This window comes from Drosophila tropicalis, unplaced genomic scaffold (assembly GCF_018151085.1).
Source record: "Drosophila tropicalis isolate 14030-0801.00 unplaced genomic scaffold, ASM1815108v1 contig_158, whole genome shotgun sequence".
In the NCBI taxonomy this organism is placed as follows: Eukaryota; Metazoa; Arthropoda; class Insecta; order Diptera; family Drosophilidae; genus Drosophila; species Drosophila tropicalis.
In genome coordinates, this window is record NW_027172602.1 from 10,428,974 (window position 1) to 10,448,959 (window position 19,986).

Here is a 19,986-nt window from a genome sequence, read left to right on the forward strand (position 1 = left end):
GTCTATTAGAGTTTCTTTTCGAAGACGAAATATCCTCGTAGACAGAACATTTTCATTCTCAATCAAGGCTTGACTTCCTGGCCCCGGTGATCGTCTCTGCTTTTACAAATTTATATAAATATATAGAATCTTTATCATTTGTTTATCTAATACAGTGATATTTAATCCTTTATATCTTTTTACACACTCAAATGCAATATTTTTTTTTTGCAAATTCTTTTTCATATGCATGAACTTATTTACTCATGAATATAATTACTTAATTCTGTCACTTTTTTTTATCTATCGATTCCTCAGAAAGTTAAAAGTCGATAAAAGATAACAATGACAAAACAATAAGTTATAAATGAACGTAAAACAACAACAATTACATCAGTTTGTTGTAACGACGTTTAAGTATTTTCTATCATGTCATTATTTAAATAACACATAAAGTGTTCAGAACAATTTAGAATTAGAATTTAGAAGGTCAGTGAAAATATACATGCATACATAAATATATGAAACAGAATAGTTCAGTTATAAAACTTTGTATTCATTTACATCTACATATAGATATACGAAATTGTAAGCCAATTAAGATTCGCTAAAGAATCAGGAAACTAAGGGAAAGGGTCATTCAGTCATTTGAAACTTGATGTAGAACAATATACGTGTGTGTGTCTGTGTGTATGGGCACATGTTATCTTGGGGGGTGGGAAAAACATTCCTGTGCTGGTGGTATTAAGATCCCTAATCTTATCTCTTCCATACGTATATATGTACATACATACTATATAAGACATATATCTGTTATTGCGGATGGTCAACAGAAATAGGTTCGTTAGTTTTTTTCCCTACTTTGGGTAAGAAGTTTTTTTTTTTTTTTTGTGGATTTTTTGGTACCCTGGCAAATGCTTTCTCATGTGTTTTTGTTTAGTTCATAAATTGACTTTGTTTCGCTCTTTTACGTTTCGTTCAATCAATTAAGCTGTTATCGTGCATTAAAAACACAAAGAAGAAAAACATATTAAGTATACGCCAGTCAATAAACCTTGCCAACTGATTCGATTCGATTTCATATGATATGCGCCGATTCATGTCGTGTTCTTTTCGTTTCATTACCTTTTCAATTCATGTTGTGTGGACATTATCTGTTTTATTTACATTTCCCCCTCTTTGTCTCAGTTTACAATTGGAGAACAACAAGCGGAGTATTAATCACTTTTGATCGTTTAACTCTATGAAAATCTAAATGATCACAAACACATACACATAGATCTATGTATGTATATCTATCTGTATTTCTGACAAATGATTGTTGTCAGAATTGTATTTGAGATTTGTTTCGGTTTCAAGCTACGCGAATTCAAATTATTTGCCTTTAAATGACGATTGTGTCTTTCAATTTCTGATTTTCTCACTAATGTAAGCCTACGACTTTGTTTAAGGAAAAGGTGGCGATAATTAAGTGGAAAAGAAATGCTCTAAATGTTTATTTCCTCTTAAAGAAAATTGATGAACTCAAGATAATCATACAATAGGCCAACATGAAGCTCAAGTCCTTGGACATTTCGCAAGGCTATTCAATTTAAGAAACACTAGTAAAATTATACTCTCAAATAAACGGTATTCACAAGTCGTTGTCACAATTTAGCTTGTACAATTTTTAATGACTATGTGATCTCTAGCGTAATTATAGAAGTCTTATTAGTATATTGGACAATCTTATTTTTTTGTTTTCTGTGTGTGTTTTGGTCTTGTTTTTTATATTGCTGCTTTCATATTTGCTCTCTTTCGCTCACTGTCGTTCTTTAGTTAAACACATGTGTCTGACTTCAAGTAGATATAGTTGGTTTTTTTTTTTTTTACAATTATTAAGCAGATATATTATTAATTTTATATACAATATACACATATACATTATAAGGTGTATAGTATATACGAGGGCTACCCTGAACATTTCACGATCAAGAGACAGACAGCAAACACTTAGAGGTCGTTTTTTGCGCACATCAATATGTGGTTTTTTTCACGTACATCTCTCTCTCAATCTTTCTTTCTCACTCTATCTACCTAGAAGTAATCACATACATATGTATATATAAGTATATATACATATGGTATACGTTCATTTCACCCAATGTCAGCGTAGACACAACGCATCATCGATTGATTTTCAATCTGAAGTATGATGAAGATTAAGTTTTGATTGTGAAAACTATCTAGCATCTGCCTAGTATAATACTTTTTGCTTTCTTTATCAGGAGTCGTGAGTAGTCCTTAAGGACTTTGTATTAACATGAAGTTGCTGTGTCTTCCTGTATCTAGATATCGCCAAGGATACGACTAATTTGTTCTCTGTCGACTAATCACTTGACTCTTTATTATTTTTCCACCAAATTTTAGCTATTTACCTCTCTCCTTCTCCTTCTCTATCCCTCTCTATCTATTTTTCAATTTAATCAAATAATAAACAGGATTATTAATAACTTAAAACGGTTTTAGAATATCATTAACAGGATTTGCACAGTCTTAGGACTCAAACTCTGGTTCGATGGTGGTGTTCGGTCTTCCAAAGTGGGTGGATGTTTTGGTTGTTTATGCCCTCAGACAGAGGTACAGTTACTCCCATAAGTAGATTAACAAGGGATGGGGCGTGTTTGGAGCCAAGCACCAACCACACCCCTCTCTGTTACTCTCTCTTTCCCTCCTTGCACTTTAAAGCCCATTTATGAATGAACCTCAGCCGGGGGTGTGGCGGTCAATTGGGGGTGTTGCGAGGAGGGGAGTATGTTGGGGGTAAATTTGCTTTCTTTTTGTTTCAGTTTCGTCTCAGGGTTGCTAGACATATGTAGATATGCATATGGGGTGCGCAATGACGTGGGGTGGGTGTTGATTTCTTGCCTCATTTTGAAAGGGAGGCAAGTTAAAGCTTTTTTTCAATATTGACTGTTAATATGCAACAGACTTTTCGGGTGGACAAAAGGGTGGTGGAGGAGGGGTTGTTATACACATAATGAGAAGACCCCTCTCCCCTTTGCTTTGTTTTTTAACCATATTACATTTAATCGGGGAGTACAGTCAGCATGCTTTTCCTTTCTTTCTCTTTGCACTTAACACGTTGCAATTCAATTTAGCCAAGCGAAGCTCAGGAAGGGCGCTGAAAGCACATGGAGCACTAAGTAGAAGAGCACACACACACACACACACCAAAAACGACTGATGTGAGACTGTTGCAGCTAGTTGAAAATTTCTACACCCTTCTTGCAGAGAAAGAATCGGCATATTGATTTTGTTCCCCTGCAAACCGGTTAAACCTGTAAACAAATATATCTTCTTGTCTTCCAATTGTTCAAATTAGGCCAAGAGAATGTCCATCACACTTTAGCCTATTTGAAAGCATGTAAATATTTATAATTATAGTTAATTGAATCTTAGCAGTTATTAACGGATCCTTGGTTAAGGATATGAGAGAACTGAAAGCTTCCGAAATTTCGTTATCCAAGAGCATTTTGCTTCATGAATGCATTCCTATTGACATTAAAGACATTCGGTCGTAACTAATCATAACTAAGCTCTCTATATAGTATTCGAAAAAGTAATAGGCAAAATGTTGTCTACCTAATAGACATGAACTCAGATCTCTGCTAGATGAGATTTACAATTCTCTTAATCCAAACTTGTTATCTTTTTAGACAACTTCCTCTGCCTCAGCCAGTTGCCATTTCCGATTCCTATTCCATCCGTAAAATAGGTCTTTATGTACGAGAAACTTGTTCCAAAAGAGATTTGCTTAAATTTCTTTTGGCTTTACTGGAACTTCAGGGTCTATCGCAAGATGCTGTTTGAGATACCCTTGCAGACACGATGGGTATGATGTGGAGGCAGCTACATGGAACTTTTCATTCAGGAGAATCATGAAATTTCACTACGAAAGAGTATAGAAAGTGTGGCGTGGCCTTCTCTTACAAAGAGTAGCAGCAGGAGGAGAAGAAGGAAAAGCTAGCCAGATCTTGGTCCCCAGTTGTGTGTGTTTGTGTTTTTTTCCTCTTTCTTTTACTTTGCACATCCAAACAGTTCAAGGACCAGACCAGAGAGGCCTCGAAAACAGGCCACAAACCGGCTCCGGCTTTGACTTTGAGCAAAAAAAAGTACGTAAAGAATTGCATTGAACGAGGACGCAGGCGCACACACACACAGACACACACAGGGAGAGAAGATGCATAAAGAGAAGCTGTAACTTTTGTTGTTGTCTCGCATCCTCCGCAGAAGTTAGGCCAAGTCGTTACATTGTGTCAGAGAGACGGAAATTGCGCCAAATCAGAGACTTAACTCCATTTCCATTTGGTCTTGGAGACACAAAGCGAGAGAGAGAGAGAGACTCACCGCCGACTCCAAGTGCAATTGGCAAAAGCTGTTTTTTTCCCCTTTTCTTATCTATTGATTCATTTTCAAACAATTTCCTGTACCCCTTCAGATGCAGCTGCAGCATCTAAAACTAACATTGATGAGCCCATAAGCACCGCCTTAACGGGGGAGGAGAAGGAGGGGCTCTAGCTAATGCAATTTCAACTTACATCCTCAAGAAGAGGAATCGTTGGCAATGAATAAATTTATTTTCCAGCCCCCTTTCGATTTCTGTTAGAATGATTGCTTGGTTAGTTACATCTGACGCCCCACTGTACAGTGGGTACAAACGTAAAATGAATGCCGTGTCAACCTGCTGCTGACCGGAAGAAAAAAACAGAAACAGCAACAGGAAACTAAAACTAGAGATTCTACCTACATACCTTTCGCTTTGGGTTATCAACTTGACAGAATGTTGTGATTATCTAGGATGATTGTGAGAGAGAGCACACATGTATGCCCCCGCCTTTGGCCGTCTCCTCCCCACAGAATAAGTCAAAATATCGATCGGCCAGATTGTCAAGTAGCTGTCAGTTGAAACGAGACGCGAGTTCAGTGTGAGGGGTGACGATGAGTATGAGGGGACATGACGTGTAAGTGCATTCATTACTAAAGCTCCTAAAGGAGCTCAAGACATGCATCATCATCATCATCATTATCGTTACCGTCAAAAGGTGAGTGAGAATTTTCACCGCTTCGCCCACTAGTAAAAGGGCAACAGAAGCATCATAAATGAAAAGGCGGAGTCAGAGCTAGGACTGGATTTACATGAAAATGCCAGGTTAAGTCAGAAATTGACTTATACCTTGCCTTGGATTTGTAATTAACGGATTATCAATAATTATCTTTATGAATATTAATAGTTGTTCAAAAAGTTGAATTGTAAATGTATTTCAACTGCAAACTACAATTGGGTTTTTTGATCTTCTTGTTATCGGAATTAGACGGATAGTTATAAAATCGTTTAAGGTGTATCAATATTTGTCATATTACCTCAATACTTTCCAAGTACTTTTGTCTATTTTTCCTAGACAATTTAGTTTTGAAACACTCATTTCTATTTTTTGTTAATTACTTTTTCTATTTAATTTGATTCTCATTCGCGTTTCTTGAACATTTTTTAGTATTTTTGCGATAACTTAAGTTAGAGAGTAGAGGCAGGGTAGGGTAGGTAACATTGTGATTCTCGTGTATTTTCATTGTGTGTTTTGGCGGAACGAGAACACACACAAGTGTGTGCAAGTGACAACAACTCAGAACTTTGCTTGAGGGCCGGAAATGTGGCAACAATAACAATCAAACACTTGCACTTGGCATACGTACCACACAGATACCACACACACACACACACATAGAGAGACAGAGACAGATGCGGCAAAAATATGTAAAATATTTCTGTACTATTCATATCTACCGAGAGTCGTTGGAAAAGTTTTCCCCTCTGTCAAGTTTAGGTTCAAGAGCATGGACAGGGACCTAAAGGATACATATCTATTGGATTAGGATAAGGGAGAGATAGAGAAAGGAATGACAGTTTCACCTAAGGAGAGGAGTGGTCGAAATCATTTCTCATCTTTAAAGTTTCAAAAAAATTAGTATTAGATGAGGTCAGAAATCAAAAAGTTTGAATAATCAATGAGAGAGCACAAGAAGCAGGCGGGGGTGGTGGAGAGAGTGGGGGCTAAAATCAAATTGAAACCAATTTGTTTTCATCCTTATCTTACAATTAGATAATTTCGCAGATAATTACAATTGCTCAATTTAATTTAATATCGACAATTACCAACCACTATATACATATATATGTATATATGTAATATACATATATATATATACATATATATATGTATATATACGTACGGCAATGGAAGCTAATAACGGAGAGTCGTAATCGAAATCACGATTTTTTTTTTTTTTTTTGGTTTTTTGTTTTGGTCAAACACGCAAGTAGCTGAGGGTAAAACAAAAATAGAGAGAAAGAGAGAGGGAGAGAGACCAGCAAACAAAAACAAAATTACATAAAACCTTGGTATAGCAAACACCTCGACCAATGGATGGATTAATGGATGGATTGTGATTTTGGGTGGTGGCGGGGGAGGAGTAAGAGATTGCCTCCTCTTGTCATACCCTTTCTTGTGAATGGGCTATATGCATTTAGGCCAAAACAAATCAACGCAATTCGAAAAATTCAATAAAATTAGGTCAAAAAGGACTCTACAAATGAAAATACAATAAAACTGACCACCAGATATCGATAAAAACTCAAATTAACAAAGGAGTATCAAAAAATTACTCTACACAAGACGAGAGAGGGAGTGAGAGAGAGGCGACATTCTGGTTTTGTTTTTTGGTAAGGCAACGAACTTTGCCTAGTTGCTGGATTAACCTTCTTTTTTATTACAATATTTTTTTTTCTTGTTGTTGTTTTGGTTTATTTTTTTGCTTTTGCTTGGAAATTAAATGAATTACAATTACTGCACCCAAAATGAAAAGAAGAAAAACGTGAAACGACTGCTAATGAAGAAGAAGTTAGGGAGAAGCACGACGAAGAGGAAAAGATGCAGATGATGTTGTTGATGATGATGGGGGGTTGGGGAGGGCGATCACTGCGACTTCTTTTTTTCAAGATCACAAATTTTCGCAGCTGAATGAACAAAATAAGTGGATTTCAAACAAGAAGAGAATCAATGTTTTCTATGATCAATCTTATCAATCGGCGAATTTCTTTTACACTGATTTTGATGTTGAACAGTGTAAAGCCTACGTCAGAAATACATTGATATTTCCCTCTCACTCCACGTTTGCCTTAAAAGGTTTTGTCACCTGAGTTACCACAATTCAATTCACTAATATTCTCCCTATACAAAAAAAAAAAAAAAGTTCTATGGAATTGTGTTCAAATGTCGTGATATTTCGTCATAGTAAATTCTATACAATGGGATGGATGAATGAAATAACAAACAATCGTTTTCACTACTTAGCATTAATTACTTTAATTATAGTTTAATTAGTGTTAACGTCACCATACACTATGCAACAAATTATTAATCAGCGCGACCTTGAACAAGAGGCGAGAGAGGGAGAGAGAGTGAGAGTGGCAGACAGTGAGAATATTACACAACTCCTTTGAGTCATCAAAGGGCTCTTTGAATATCTTTTTTCGCTTTTGGCGGTGAAGGGGTTTTTGAAGTTTAAGCAAATGTATGCAGGAGACAAATCTAAAAGCGTATTAGGCAGTGCTTGTCAAACCATGATAAAAAACAAAACAAAAATGGTTTGCAGCTAAAACTGTTGCAAATGAATTGCCACATGATTAATTACTGCACACACACACCACCACCACCACCTGATCTGTGACCCACCACCCACTCCTTCCATAATACCCACACCCGCCCTCCACACAACTCCAGCAAAGAAAACTTTCGCTGTTTATTGCATACACACACACACACACACATACAGAGCTTGGAGAGCGAGAGTAAAATAGAGAGCACGCGACAGAGAGAGAGAGAACTTACCCAAAAGGAAACGGCAAGTGGCAAATTGTTGTAATTGATGAATTGAAGTCAGATTTCTTGATAAAGTAAGTTAGAAAGGGACAGAACGAAACAGGGTGAGAGCGAGTAAGTTGTGTGCTCAAATTCCTTTCTGTTGAAACTTGAGGAAACTAAAGATCCTTTTGAATACTTGGAGGTCATTAAAACTTATTAAATCCGCTCCTGTTACTACACATATTATTTACTACCAATAATGTGTCATTGACAGAAATTTAAAAAAATTGAAATATTAACTATTATTTAACTTAATGTGTGTCAATTAAATTGTTGTTCTTGTTATTGATATTGTTGTTTGCTATTTGTGTTGTTGCTGTCTCTATTGTTGTTGTTGTTGTCGGCATTTAATTGGCGGCGGCGGCAGCAGCAGCAGCGTTGAGTAAAAAAATGCAAAAACCAACAGCAACAACAACATCACGTATAAGAAGTAAGAACAAACACACCAACAATAGCAGCAACAATGAATGTCATTAAAGAAAAAAATAAATAAAAAAAAAAAAAGAATTTGCTCTCGCTTTTTATGGTTTTAATTCAATATTTCTTATAATTCTAAGTTACTTTTTTTGTGTTGCTTTTCACTTTTTTTCTGTGTGTTTTGGACGCACTTTATATCCACCATTCGCATTTAGTTTCCCCTATCCGTTCACTCTCCTTTCTCCTGCAGCACGATTTTTTCCTTTTTCTTTTTTTTTTTTGTGTGTGTTGTTTTTGTGTTTCACAGTAAAAAATCACGAATAAAAAATAAAACAATTATATTTAGCGACACCGATCACGCACATGCTACAATTCGATTTAATTTCATTCGGTACGACTTTATCAATAGAATTGCAATTAATTGATAAATATTCTATTTCTATTTTATGTTTCACTTTTCGACTCTTTTTTTTCGTCGTCGTAGTCGTCGCTTAGTTATCGTTGAAGTCGTGTGCAGGGTATTTGTCTTATGCCGTTGCGGTCACACTACAGCATTTATAATACGGGTTTGGCCATCCATAAATAGGGGGCAGCTCATTGCAAGCGGCAATAATTGGTCACACATTTGTGTAGAAACAGTTATCTACATTGTAAGTAACGATAAATAGCAGTCACCGTGAACAAAATGTCAAATATTTTAAACACAAACTCACAAATTTACGTTAATGCTAGTTTCAATAAGTATATAAGAATTATTATAAAAAAATAGAGAAAAGTTTGACAATTCTTAGAGTTTATTATTATTCTTAAAAATAAATCAGCCTTTGTTTTTGGAATACAAATGCGCCTGTCCTTATGACACGGTATTGGGTGCGATATATGTATCTCATGAAGTAGATCTAGTTGAATAACAACTAAAGCGCTTTATTCGAAAGTTGGAAAGTTTTTAAAGAAATAAAAGTTAATTTTACAAAATACCTCTTGGAACGTGCATTAATTTGTTTTTTTGGAACACCATTTGCATCATTTCCACAGATAGCAAAAACACGGATAGAAGTTTTATGTTTAAGCCTTTTTTAAATAAGTTACAATGAACTTCTTAATTGATTCATATAATAGAAACATAATATTAGTTATTCGTTTAATTTTGTCACATTTTTATTATATTATTGTCAAAAAGTCAATTAATGCGCCAAATAATGTGATCTCCAATATCGTATCATATGGCTGTCAACAGTTGTCGTGACGTGTGCAGGTCTCCCAAATATTTTTAATGTGTGTTTGCGCAAAGGAAAAGAAACTCACAAAAGCGAAACACACATTAAAACAAATCAACAAAAAAAAAAAAAAAAAAACGAAACGAAACACTAGAAAAACGAATCATAGATAGATAGAAAGGGAGAGACATAGAGAGAGAGAAAATCGAAAAGATTGTGGCAATTCCCCATTCCCAGCCAATAACAGATATCCAGGGCAAATAATAACAACAAAATAAAAGAGCACACACACACAAACACAGACTGACAAACTCATAAAAGTTTCTTTCACTAAATTAAAAGAAAAATCAAAAATTATCTATCAACCATTCTCCCATCCCTCACCCATCGACAACCACGACGTCGACGACAACTGCGCTTCCAGGCCCAAGCAATTTGCTATCAGTAATTGAATATACATATGTACACATATGTTTGTATATATAGAGAAATTTATACACAAGATCTAGACGAGGCTTATCTGTATTGGGAGGGCTTCCCCGGACCTTGAGAGCATGCTGCATTGAGTAAGGTCGGAGAGTAGAGGATTGGATTGGATTGTATTTGATTGGATCATGATGTCTTCATCGTCATCATCATCGACAGCAGCCACAACGCAGACGCAAACCAATGCTGAGGAGGAGAACCTGTTGCGTGGCCTCAATAAGTTGAGGACAGAAGATAAGCTAACTGATGTCACTCTTCTCGTGGAGGACCATCGGTTTAAGGTAAGTTGTCATCCACGATTTCACCATTCTGTTTGCTATATCCTCCTTCTTGTCTCCAGGCCCATCGCGTTGTATTGGCAGCTAGTAGTGATTACTTTTGCGCCATGTTTGCGGACAGTGCCATGATCGAATCACGTAAAGATGAGATTACCCTATATGGGATTACGGCCCGTGCAATGTCTGCCATTATTGATTATATATACACATCGCTGTTGGATCTAAATGTCGATAATATTGAAGAGATTCTGGCAGCAGCCACACATGTCCAGGTTAAGGAGGTTATCGAGCGTTGTACCTTCTTTCTGGAGCATAAGATTTGTATGGATAACTGCTTGGCAATTGCCGGCATGGCTGATATCTATGGTCAAATGGCATTAACGGAGCGTGCCTATCGGTTTATGTGTGCCCATTTCAAGGAGTTTGCAGCCACAACGGATTTTCGTGATCTCAAGGTGGAGCAATTGCGTTTTATACTCTCAAGCAATTATCCTATCGATGTAACCGAGCAGGAGCTAATGCGATTGGTCTGCAGTTATGGCATGGAACAGCAACTGGAGGAATCAGTGCTGCAGGAGCTCTTCCATTTAATACAATGGCCACATATAAGCTACAATAAATGGCTGGATGAGCTGCAGCAAATGAATTTCGCCCTGGAGGAGGGAAAAAAATTGCCATTGCCAGCGGACTATTATCAGTTGATCAATAGGTTGCTCAAGCGTCAGGAAGTGCGTCAAAAGATGCGGCGTGAGCAGTCAGAGAAGCCATTGCAAGGTCCATTGAACATGCGGGGCATGGAGTTGAGTCTCCTGAAGATCGGTGGTTTCGAATGGAAGGGTTTGACCAATGAGATAATGTGCTTCTCGCCGAGTAAAATGAAATGGTATGAATTGACCTCCATACCTCATATAGATCAATGTAAGTTCGAATGTGATTGGATTTCTCTAGAAGATCGATTTCGAATAATATTCTTTGTGTTAATAATAGGTAACTTTGGCACTGCCGTCCTTAATAATGAGCTCTTCATTGTGGGCGGTGCCTATGATGTTTGTCTCAAGGAGTATATCCATCCGTTTGGGTTTCGCTATTGCCCATTGAGAGACTCTTGGGTAACCATAGCACCCATTCAATTGGATCGCTGTCGTTTCTCATTGAATGCCGTGGGCAACAAGCATCTTTATGCTGTCGGTGGCATTGTCGAGCACGATGACAATTCGGAGGAGGCACTGCGTCGCATCTCTAATGTGGAACGCTATGATATAGATACAAATGTCTGGACATATATGCCAAGTCTTCAGGAGAATCGTAGTCAGCATGCGGGAGTTGTTATCGGGGATAAATTGTATATATCAGGTGAGATCATGACCTTTAACGAATTTATTGTTTTTACTGATTTTCCGGCATTCTGCAGGCGGCATCTATATGGCAACCATTCTATCGAGCACCTGGTGCTTCGATACAAAAACGGAACTGTGGCAGGAGCTGGCTCCGATGCCAACACCGTGCTGTGATCATGTATTGGTGGCCATTGATAATCGTATATATGCCTGCGGCGGTTGGCATGAGAATCTCACCGAATCCCGTTACCTTGTCCAGCATATCTATGCATATGATGTGAAGGCTAATACATGGAGTGTGGAAACTAAAATACCAGCTCCTAAATTCTATTCCGGGGTCACTGTGATGCGACGCACAATATTCTTTGTGGGTGGTCTCGATTCAACCGAATCGATTGATCGTGCCAGCTCCGAGACAATGGCCTATGATTTGGACAGCAAGAATTGGTGGCATCGCAAAGACTCATGGGATACGCCCAGCGATGTTTGGGAATCGACATGTGCTGCCATTTATGTGCCCACAGTTGACTCATGACTCGAGAGAGGCGACAAAAAGTAGACTATGAATCTCCCACAACTGCTCCTTCTCACCGATCATCATGATCATCCTCGTCATCGTCATCATCATTTGCTACTTGGTCCTCAACGAATTTAGTATCCGAATTTTAGTTTGTAAAACGTTTAACTTAAATTTCATCCCAGACGCAAAACTATTTATATACTATATACATATACATACATACATACATTCATTATGTACATACATAGAGAGAGAAATTTGTTAAGATGAATGGAGTCTATTTTTTTGATGATAAAAAATTTTTTGTAAACTGTCCTTGCAAATAATAAAAGCCTTAGGCAGAATCTCTTCTGCCCTTTGATTTTGATGAAATCGCATACAATTTCTTACAATTTTCATAATTTTCATATATGTTGATGTATATTTTTTGGTAATGATTTTCTTATGCTGCTACATTTAGTTGTTGTTGTTGGTTTTTTTTTTTGCTTTAATCGTCTAAGGTTTTAATATATAAACCTATTTAAAGTACGTCCACAATTATTAAAACTTAAAATATATAATATATAATGTCTGCAAGTTAAACTTAAAACACACTAAACAAAAAAAAAAAAAAAGGAAAAACAATTTAAAGAAACAAAAGGCAAACGTGGACAAGTAAATAGAATGAACGCAACAACAAATTGACTTAAAAACTAAACTAAGCACGGTTTTTTATAGATACAGTTTACATATATACATATATGTATATATACGTATAAATATATATATTTAAATTACACAAATACAGATAATAGAGGAGCCAAAATCGTCGCTTCAAAACTACGTGTTGGTATGCGGGGCTATAAAGACCCAACCATCATTCTCCACAGAGTCCACAGCACCGCCACCACCACCACCAGGTGGTGCTGGTGCTGCTGCCACTCCACCAACACCGTCTACTGGGGGACGCATGGACGGCGGCTGATTTAATAGCTGACGTGAGGCTGGTGGCAGCTTTTCCCATTGCTGCTGAAGATTATTGTACAAACTTTGCAGGCCCTCCTATGGAATGATGATGGAAAGTATTGGATGAATATTTAGTTGAAATGATAACAATTCATAATGTTGAGTGACATTTCCCATTATGTATCTAAGCCAATTGTAATTTATTTACCTTATCTTTAATTTTACGTAAAAGATCCTGTTTCTGTTCCCTTTCCGTACGATCCATTTGCAGGATGAGTTTCTCTTTGAAATCCTGAGCATAATACAGATTCGTATCGACACTTAAGTACTCTTTGGCCATATGCCGATGCGCCCTGTAGATGGCCTGTGATTCTGGATTATTTGGTATAGGCGGTTCGGGTTGCAATTCCGGGTCTAGAATCTCGGCTAATGATTGCTCAGTGCCATCGTTCTCATCTGTATCGACATCGGCACAGTCCATGTCAGCAGATCGACGACCATTGCCGTCATTATCATCCACATTGTTGCTGGTAACAGGCAACTGACTAATTAGCAATCCGTTTGTATGTTGCTGATGATGATGATGATGAGAAGGAGGAGGAGGATGATGGTGATGGTTAGAGGTAGATCCATTATTACTATTATTATTATTGGCCAAATCGGTGGCCGTCATTATCACGGGTTTCGCATCCGTCACAGTGAGTTGTTCGCGGCCATCGCTTTTAGCTGGAAAAGAGAACGAAAAAGGATATGAGGCAATATGCAAACAATAAGCGAAAGTGTTTGCTTAAAGGATCGTTGCAAAGGATAACGTACTATATATTATCCAGCAACTTTGAAGATCGCTTGTTTGATTGGTCGTGGTAATCATGGTCCGAGTGTCGCACATTTTTTTTTGTTTTATTGATCGTTAATATTCATTTAAAATATGTATATATTTTGGATTACTAGCTCTATTTCTCTCTCTCTCTCTCACTCTTTCTCTCACAGTTTTTCCCTAAGGCAATGACGTGTTTCGCTTGTTGATTTTCCACGAAAATGGGTTGGGTGGTGGGTGGTGGTCGGTGTGGGTTAGGAATGAAGGAAAAATGAAAACAAAAGACAAACAAAACGAGTTTTTTTCTACTTTTCTTTTCTCTTTCTTTTTTTTTTTTTATGAGTTCAATTTGTAATTTGATGAAACTATAGTATCAGGATATTATGGATGTAAATATATTCCACATATATAGATTTATTTTTGATTGAAGTTTGCTGTAATATCATTTCCAGATGACTTGACGAACTTTGGCACGGTGCGTGGTTTTGATTTTGATTTTGGTGGTGACTCGGCGTTTCAATAACAACATATCGAGAAACGAGGCAAGGCAAGGCAGAGCACGGCACGGCACTCTCTACGTACGTACGTACAACGGCCAACAGAAAACAACAAAAAGTATTAAACGAAACACACAAAATACGGCGGAGGCACCACAACGACGGCACTCGAACGCAGACTGAGCGAATTTCAATGATGATGATGTTGAGATGATGCGGAGATCGCTCCTCAATGTGTGATGTGTGTTGGTGTGTGTTGCTCGGTGCCGCGAAGAAGAAGAAGAATCAAGTTAGATCGCCACAGTTGGCCAAGAAAGCCGATGGTAAAAGTAATTACTTTTGAATATACATATGTATTTACTCATATTCAGTCATAAAAGTAATTGATTCATCATTTATTGTTGCCACACACACACACACACACGCACACACTCGTAAATATATGGAATGCATTTTCATTTCACATTACACAAGATGAAAAATTGGCATGATTAATACAATCGGAACGTTTTGTGATTGGGAAATCTCGATGCTTGGCGGCTTCTTCTTTTTGGTTCTTTAAGTCAACACCGGGCACGAGGCACGGGGCACGGCCACGGAACATGGGCCGCAAAGTGCTCCCTATAATCGCTCTCTCTTTCTGTTGACGCTCTCTGGTCTTCGTAATTACTCGAGGGTCTTTACATGAGTTTGGAGAACATTTTCTAGATTTAAATGCGTCTTTTTGTCTATTAATTTATCATTCTTTAGTTGATTCTTCTTCTACTCTCTGACCTCTATCCATGAATGTAAATTGGCCCAGAATTAGGTGATTAGTTAGATGCTGATACCTTTGAAGAGATTCTTCTATTAATATTTCTTTAAGAATCCAAATCTTATCTTGGTTCTGATCGAAGTTGATTCTTGAATCCGCTCTGCCCTAGATCCACATCCATCTAAGAATTAAGTAAAGTGATCGATGTCTAGTCCAAATATAATTGTAATTACTAAACACTTGATTCAAGAGTTATATTTCTGGGTCTAAATCAAAGACAATGATTTAGTAAATATTAACCATATATTAGAAAACTCATTCAAGTCGCCTCGTTTAGTAAGATTCACATATGTATGTATGTATAGTCTTTAGAAAAGGAAGAAAAGTTTCATACATTTAGTCACGATTTCTCTCTCTCACACTCTCTCTGTTTCTCTATATTTTTTTTTTTTTTTTTTTTTGATCTATATATAAGTTGATGCATATAGACTCGAAATCAAAATAAAAGTGAGATTATTGCCGAATGAGTCACATTTGGCGGGCAGTTGATCTTGTTGTTGATGATGATGATGATGGGACGAGAAAGAGAGGGGCGAATGAGCAGAGTATGGTATTGAATCGGATCGGATCGGTCACCGTCGTCATGTGTGCGTTTGTTGTTTATGCTGTAAGGCGGCAGGCAGCAGGCAACGTCAGCGTCGGAGCATGCCTTGCGGCCATAAATCTGAACCGAAATTGCCAAGCGGAGAGGATGGCTAGCTGGCTAACTATAGCCAACAAACAAGAAACAACACAAAAATGCGAAATTTACAAATTATTTAATTGTGCAGCAAAATGTGCAACTATTTGAACATCATTGCATTGCTCTACATATATATAAGAGACACTAAAATGTTTTGCATTTAGCAAACTAAGCTGAGGCCAAAAACTGATTAATTGAAACTATAATCATTAAATTGCTAAGGTAAGTGAATTTCCTTTCACAAGGATAGATAAATAATTGCTATATAAAACATATAGAAAAGGGATCACGACGATTTGAAGATATAGAGAAGGAGAGAGAGAGCATTAACATTTCGACTATTTTAACTAGAAGGCTATTGCATTAATAAATAAATTATAATTGTGTACACAATTTGCATTCTACCCTTTACTAAAGAGAGTGAGTCAGAGAGAGAGAGAGGGGGATAGAAGAAGAGAGTCATAAACGAATGCAATAGAGAATAATGGGCATAATCTAATGCGAAATTAAGAGAAATTGAAGAATATTTTCTAGCCCCATGATACATACATACATCATTCTAGTTCAGTTTCTTTCCTTAAGATAATTCAGATATTACCAAGTTAGTGGACACCAACTAAATAATGCCCTGTGTCGAACTGAAAGATCTTTTCTTGATTTCTCTTACCATGAGCGCTGCTGCTGCTTTCACTGCGACTCAAATCGAAGCCATTCTGTACAGAGAGAAAAAAGAGAGAAAAGAAGAGAACAAAATGTAAATCGATTTTCTTGAAAGTTTGCGATTAAACCTACCGCTGTCACATCCAATGTTAACTGCTCCATGGGTATTGAGGCCATTTGTATCATGCCATTTCGTATCGTTTCTAAACGTTGTGTGGCCTCTACAGATGCGGTTAGATTGAAACTGTCATTGGGACTTCTTTCCGATTGGCTGTCCTCCTCGGGTATGGCATCCCAACGATTGCTACTCATATGAAAGAGTGCTCCACCATTGGCAGCGGCAGCATCAAATTGTCCTGAATTGGTTGGTGTACGATCTGCTATGGATGTTGAGGTATTTGTGGTTGTTGAGCTAGTTGTTGTCGTTGTTGTTGCTGTTAAATTTGCATTTATATGGGACAGATTTGTTGGGGTTAACTGAGTGGCTGAGGCCACCAAACTCAGATCACTAGAACTCAAACTATCATTTTGAGCACCGACAGTGCCATCGCTCTCTTTGGTTACAATCTGGAAAACAATTGAAATGAGGATTAGCATGATCAATTAATACTATATGTATCTGGTCAAACCTGTTGATTCACAAATGTATATTCTAATGCCTTATCGGCTCCTTGATAGTCTTTGACAATCTCATTCATAACGCCCACAATATATTTCATGGATGGACGCTCTTCTGGAGCTGTTTTCCAGCCATCGATCATCAGTGTTTCAATGTGTTTGGGGCATGTGGTTAATAAGGGTGGTCGTTCGCCTATAAAAAGTAAGAAAAACCGAAACAAAATTAAATATATAATGCAATTAAGAAGTAAACTATACTTAAAACTAAATTAACTACTTCCCAGAATTACTTCTGTAGTCAGTCTTCACTTACTCTTAGACAATAAGCTTTGAGTTGGTGTAGTTGGTTGAAAGAATTATGATTTCTGATATTATGGATATAAGATTTCTTATAATTCTAACTTTGATATCAAATTTTGTACACTTCTAAGTTTCTAATATTCTGTTGACAGAAAAACTATTCAATTTGCAGCCTTGTTTATGCATTTTTCTTCTTTTTCTGTTTTCTATTACAATTTCTTTATTTATATAAAGAAGAAAGTGTTGAATTGATTAATATTTGGGAATCAGAGATATAGTGCAGTTAAGTATCGGGCCTAATTTGTGTACCTGTTCAAGTAAAAGGAACCATAGGTCAATTCTCTTACTAAACGAAGCGAAAACGATTTGTTTAGATTACATTTTTGTTTGATTTTGTAATGATAAACACAGTAATTTCTGTAAATATGGAAATCCCCCTTTGAACACAATTTGATTTAAACTGATTCCATTATACATATTTAGGCTTTCTTTGAGGCTCCTTCGGGAGATTCCCTCCATTGTATTAGTTATAACTTTTACCTTCTTTACAAGTTTAATACGTTAATACTTCATTAAGCATAGTTAATGAACTTAAGCCTACTCCTAGCTAATTCAAAAGCAAGGACCAATATCAATTACAGTGAGTTTCTGGTCATAAATAACTTAATTTTCTATTATCTGTCTGTGGAAATGTCAATAATTAATTTCTTGTCCTCATACAATTACAATTTCTCTAGCAAACTCAATCCCTTGCATAGAGTGAAATCTAAATTAAACTAAATCTATGTTACCTTTATAGATTTTCCATTGTATGGTGTAAGCATTGTCAATATCCTTGAATGGCTGCTTACGCGACAGAACTTCCCAGAGGACAATGGCCCAACTGAATATATCACATTTTTCGGTATATTTGGAGCCAGCGAAAACCTTTTGAGGATGACAAAATGGAAAGATATAGAGCGAGAGAGCAACAGAGAGTAGAAAAGTTACCTCGGGTGCCATCCAGGCGGCACTGCCACGATTGTTGGTCATCATGGTGTTTTTATCGGCCACAGTGCCAAAATCACAAATTTTCAGATTGCGTCCCTTGTTGGTGAGTAGCAGATTTAAGGGTTTGACATCACGATGAATCAATGGTTTGGGCGTCATGGCATGCAAATAGGCTAGGCCCTGTAATAAAACCGTGCACATAAATCTAATGGAATTTTATCGCAAGAGAGAGACGATATTACCTCGGCACACTGACGGGCCCAGCTCATGGCATGGGCCAAGGAGTAGGCTGGCTGGACCTTGCCATGCAGAAAATTGTGTAGAGATCCACCCTCGGCGTATTCCATAATTAGATAGGTGGCTTGCTGCCACGATGAGATGCCGTGCAAAGCAATAATATTCGGATGTTTGACGCGCGACAGCTGTTTGACCTCCTTTTCGATATCCTTCTGCTCGGCGCTGGCAAAGAATTCCTTGACGGCAACCAGCTGATTACGCCAAACGGCCTTGCAGACAACACCATAGGATCCATGGCCGACTTTCTGGAAAAACCCAAAGGGAATTGGTTAGAGTATTTGCAAAGCGATTGTTAATTCAATTGGATATCACCTCGGCCAGTGTTATCTCTTCAAAATCCACATATGTAGCCTGGTGCAGGGCATCCAAGGAGGACGTGGAGGATGATGATAAGGCGGAGGAGGAGGAGGAGGCGGCGGCGGCCATGTTAAACTGCTGAGTGTGCCCACTCCTCGATTGCGTTTCTGTTTATTATCAGATGGAGGGCAATCGATCGGGAGGATGACAGGTGACCGCAGCTGGAGACGCAGACACTGGCGTTCGGTTCAATTTTGATTATTATTCCCCTTCTCGGAACGACGCCAGTACGCACATCCTCAATTTCAGTATCAATTTCAGTGTTGCCACACAATATAATTCTCTCTTTTATCTCTAACTGTGGCAACACCACAGATTATCGATTATTTTTGCGAAAAATCGATTAAGTAATTGTTATGCATTAATTAATATACGCCGCAGATGGACAATACTTTGATTTGATTTATTTTAGTTATTGTTATTAAAACTGAGCAGACAGCTAAAAAATTCAAATGTTTAGAGAAATTATTTTCGGAAGTCTTATGCCCGTTTGACACTGCACTTGTGGGCGCCATATTTAAAACATCAAAAACCATCTGCAGTTGTTTTTTTCTTTTTCCATCAGATTACAATTTACAATTATTACAATTATGCTATATGTATGTACATTTGTTAACTTTTATTTGTTGTGTCATATGCATGCCGCATGCCAAAAGCGCCTCTGGCGGTGGCTTATGGAAACTGCATGGGCGCCACTGGCATGCGCGGTTGATAAGTACTATTTGAATCGCCACGCGATGTAACTGCCGAATTGAGGCAATTTCGTCTTCTATTGGTCATAGGCATCTGTTGTCTCCAGTTTTGTCTTGCCAAA

General features: G+C 37.5%; 3 protein-coding genes across 3 annotated transcripts in view; 1 reads left to right on the top strand and 2 right to left on the bottom strand.

Moving 5' to 3' along the window:
* Positions 1–8,876, bottom strand: part of RhoGAP19D (Rho GTPase activating protein at 19D) — a 31,224-nt gene extending 22,348 nt beyond the window's left edge. The window contains 1 exon segment of the mRNA XM_068303773.1: positions 8,549–8,876. The gene's annotated coding sequence lies outside the window, so the exon portion shown is untranslated.
* A 735-nt stretch (positions 8,877–9,611) lies between these two features.
* On the top strand, positions 9,612–12,567 carry LOC137584868 (kelch-like protein 13). Its single transcript, XM_068300457.1, has 4 exons — positions 9,612–10,341; positions 10,401–11,256; positions 11,326–11,691; positions 11,750–12,567. The coding sequence occupies exons 1-4, from the start codon at positions 10,189–10,191 to the stop codon at positions 12,208–12,210; spliced, it is 1,836 nt and encodes a 611-aa protein (XP_068156558.1). The 5' UTR covers positions 9,612–10,188; the 3' UTR covers positions 12,211–12,567.
* A 20-nt stretch (positions 12,568–12,587) lies between these two features.
* Tak1 (TGF-beta activated kinase 1) lies at positions 12,588–19,450 on the bottom strand. The gene is made up of 9 exons (XM_068300446.1): positions 19,128–19,450; positions 18,761–19,060; positions 18,519–18,698; positions 18,320–18,455; positions 17,240–17,421; positions 16,743–17,177; positions 16,618–16,663; positions 13,349–13,866; positions 12,588–13,236 (listed from the first exon to the last, which is right to left on the bottom strand). Exons 1-9 carry the CDS (start codon positions 19,239–19,241, stop codon positions 13,015–13,017), a joined length of 2,133 nt encoding a protein of 710 aa, XP_068156547.1. The 5' UTR covers positions 19,242–19,450; the 3' UTR covers positions 12,588–13,014.
* Between the last annotated feature and the right edge of the window lie 536 nt (positions 19,451–19,986).

Coding starts and splice junctions, on each gene's coding strand:
- LOC137584868 (XM_068300457.1), top strand. CDS start 10,189: ATGATGTCTTCATCGTCATCATCATCGACAGCAGCCACAACGCAGACG. Junction 10,342..10,400: donor TGGAGGACCATCGGTTTAAG/GTAAGTTGTCAT, acceptor TCTTGTCTCCAG/GCCCATCGCGTTGTATTGGC. Junction 11,257..11,325: donor CATACCTCATATAGATCAAT/GTAAGTTCGAAT, acceptor TGTTAATAATAG/GTAACTTTGGCACTGCCGTC.
- Tak1 (XM_068300446.1), bottom strand. CDS start 19,241: ATGGCCGCCGCCGCCTCCTCCTCCTCCTCCGCCTTATCATCATCCTCC. Junction 16,664..16,742: donor TAACATTGGATGTGACAGCG/GTAGGTTTAATC, acceptor CTCTCTGTACAG/AATGGCTTCGATTTGAGTCG. Junction 13,237..13,348: donor TACGTAAAATTAAAGATAAG/GTAAATAAATTA, acceptor ATCATTCCATAG/GAGGGCCTGCAAAGTTTGTA.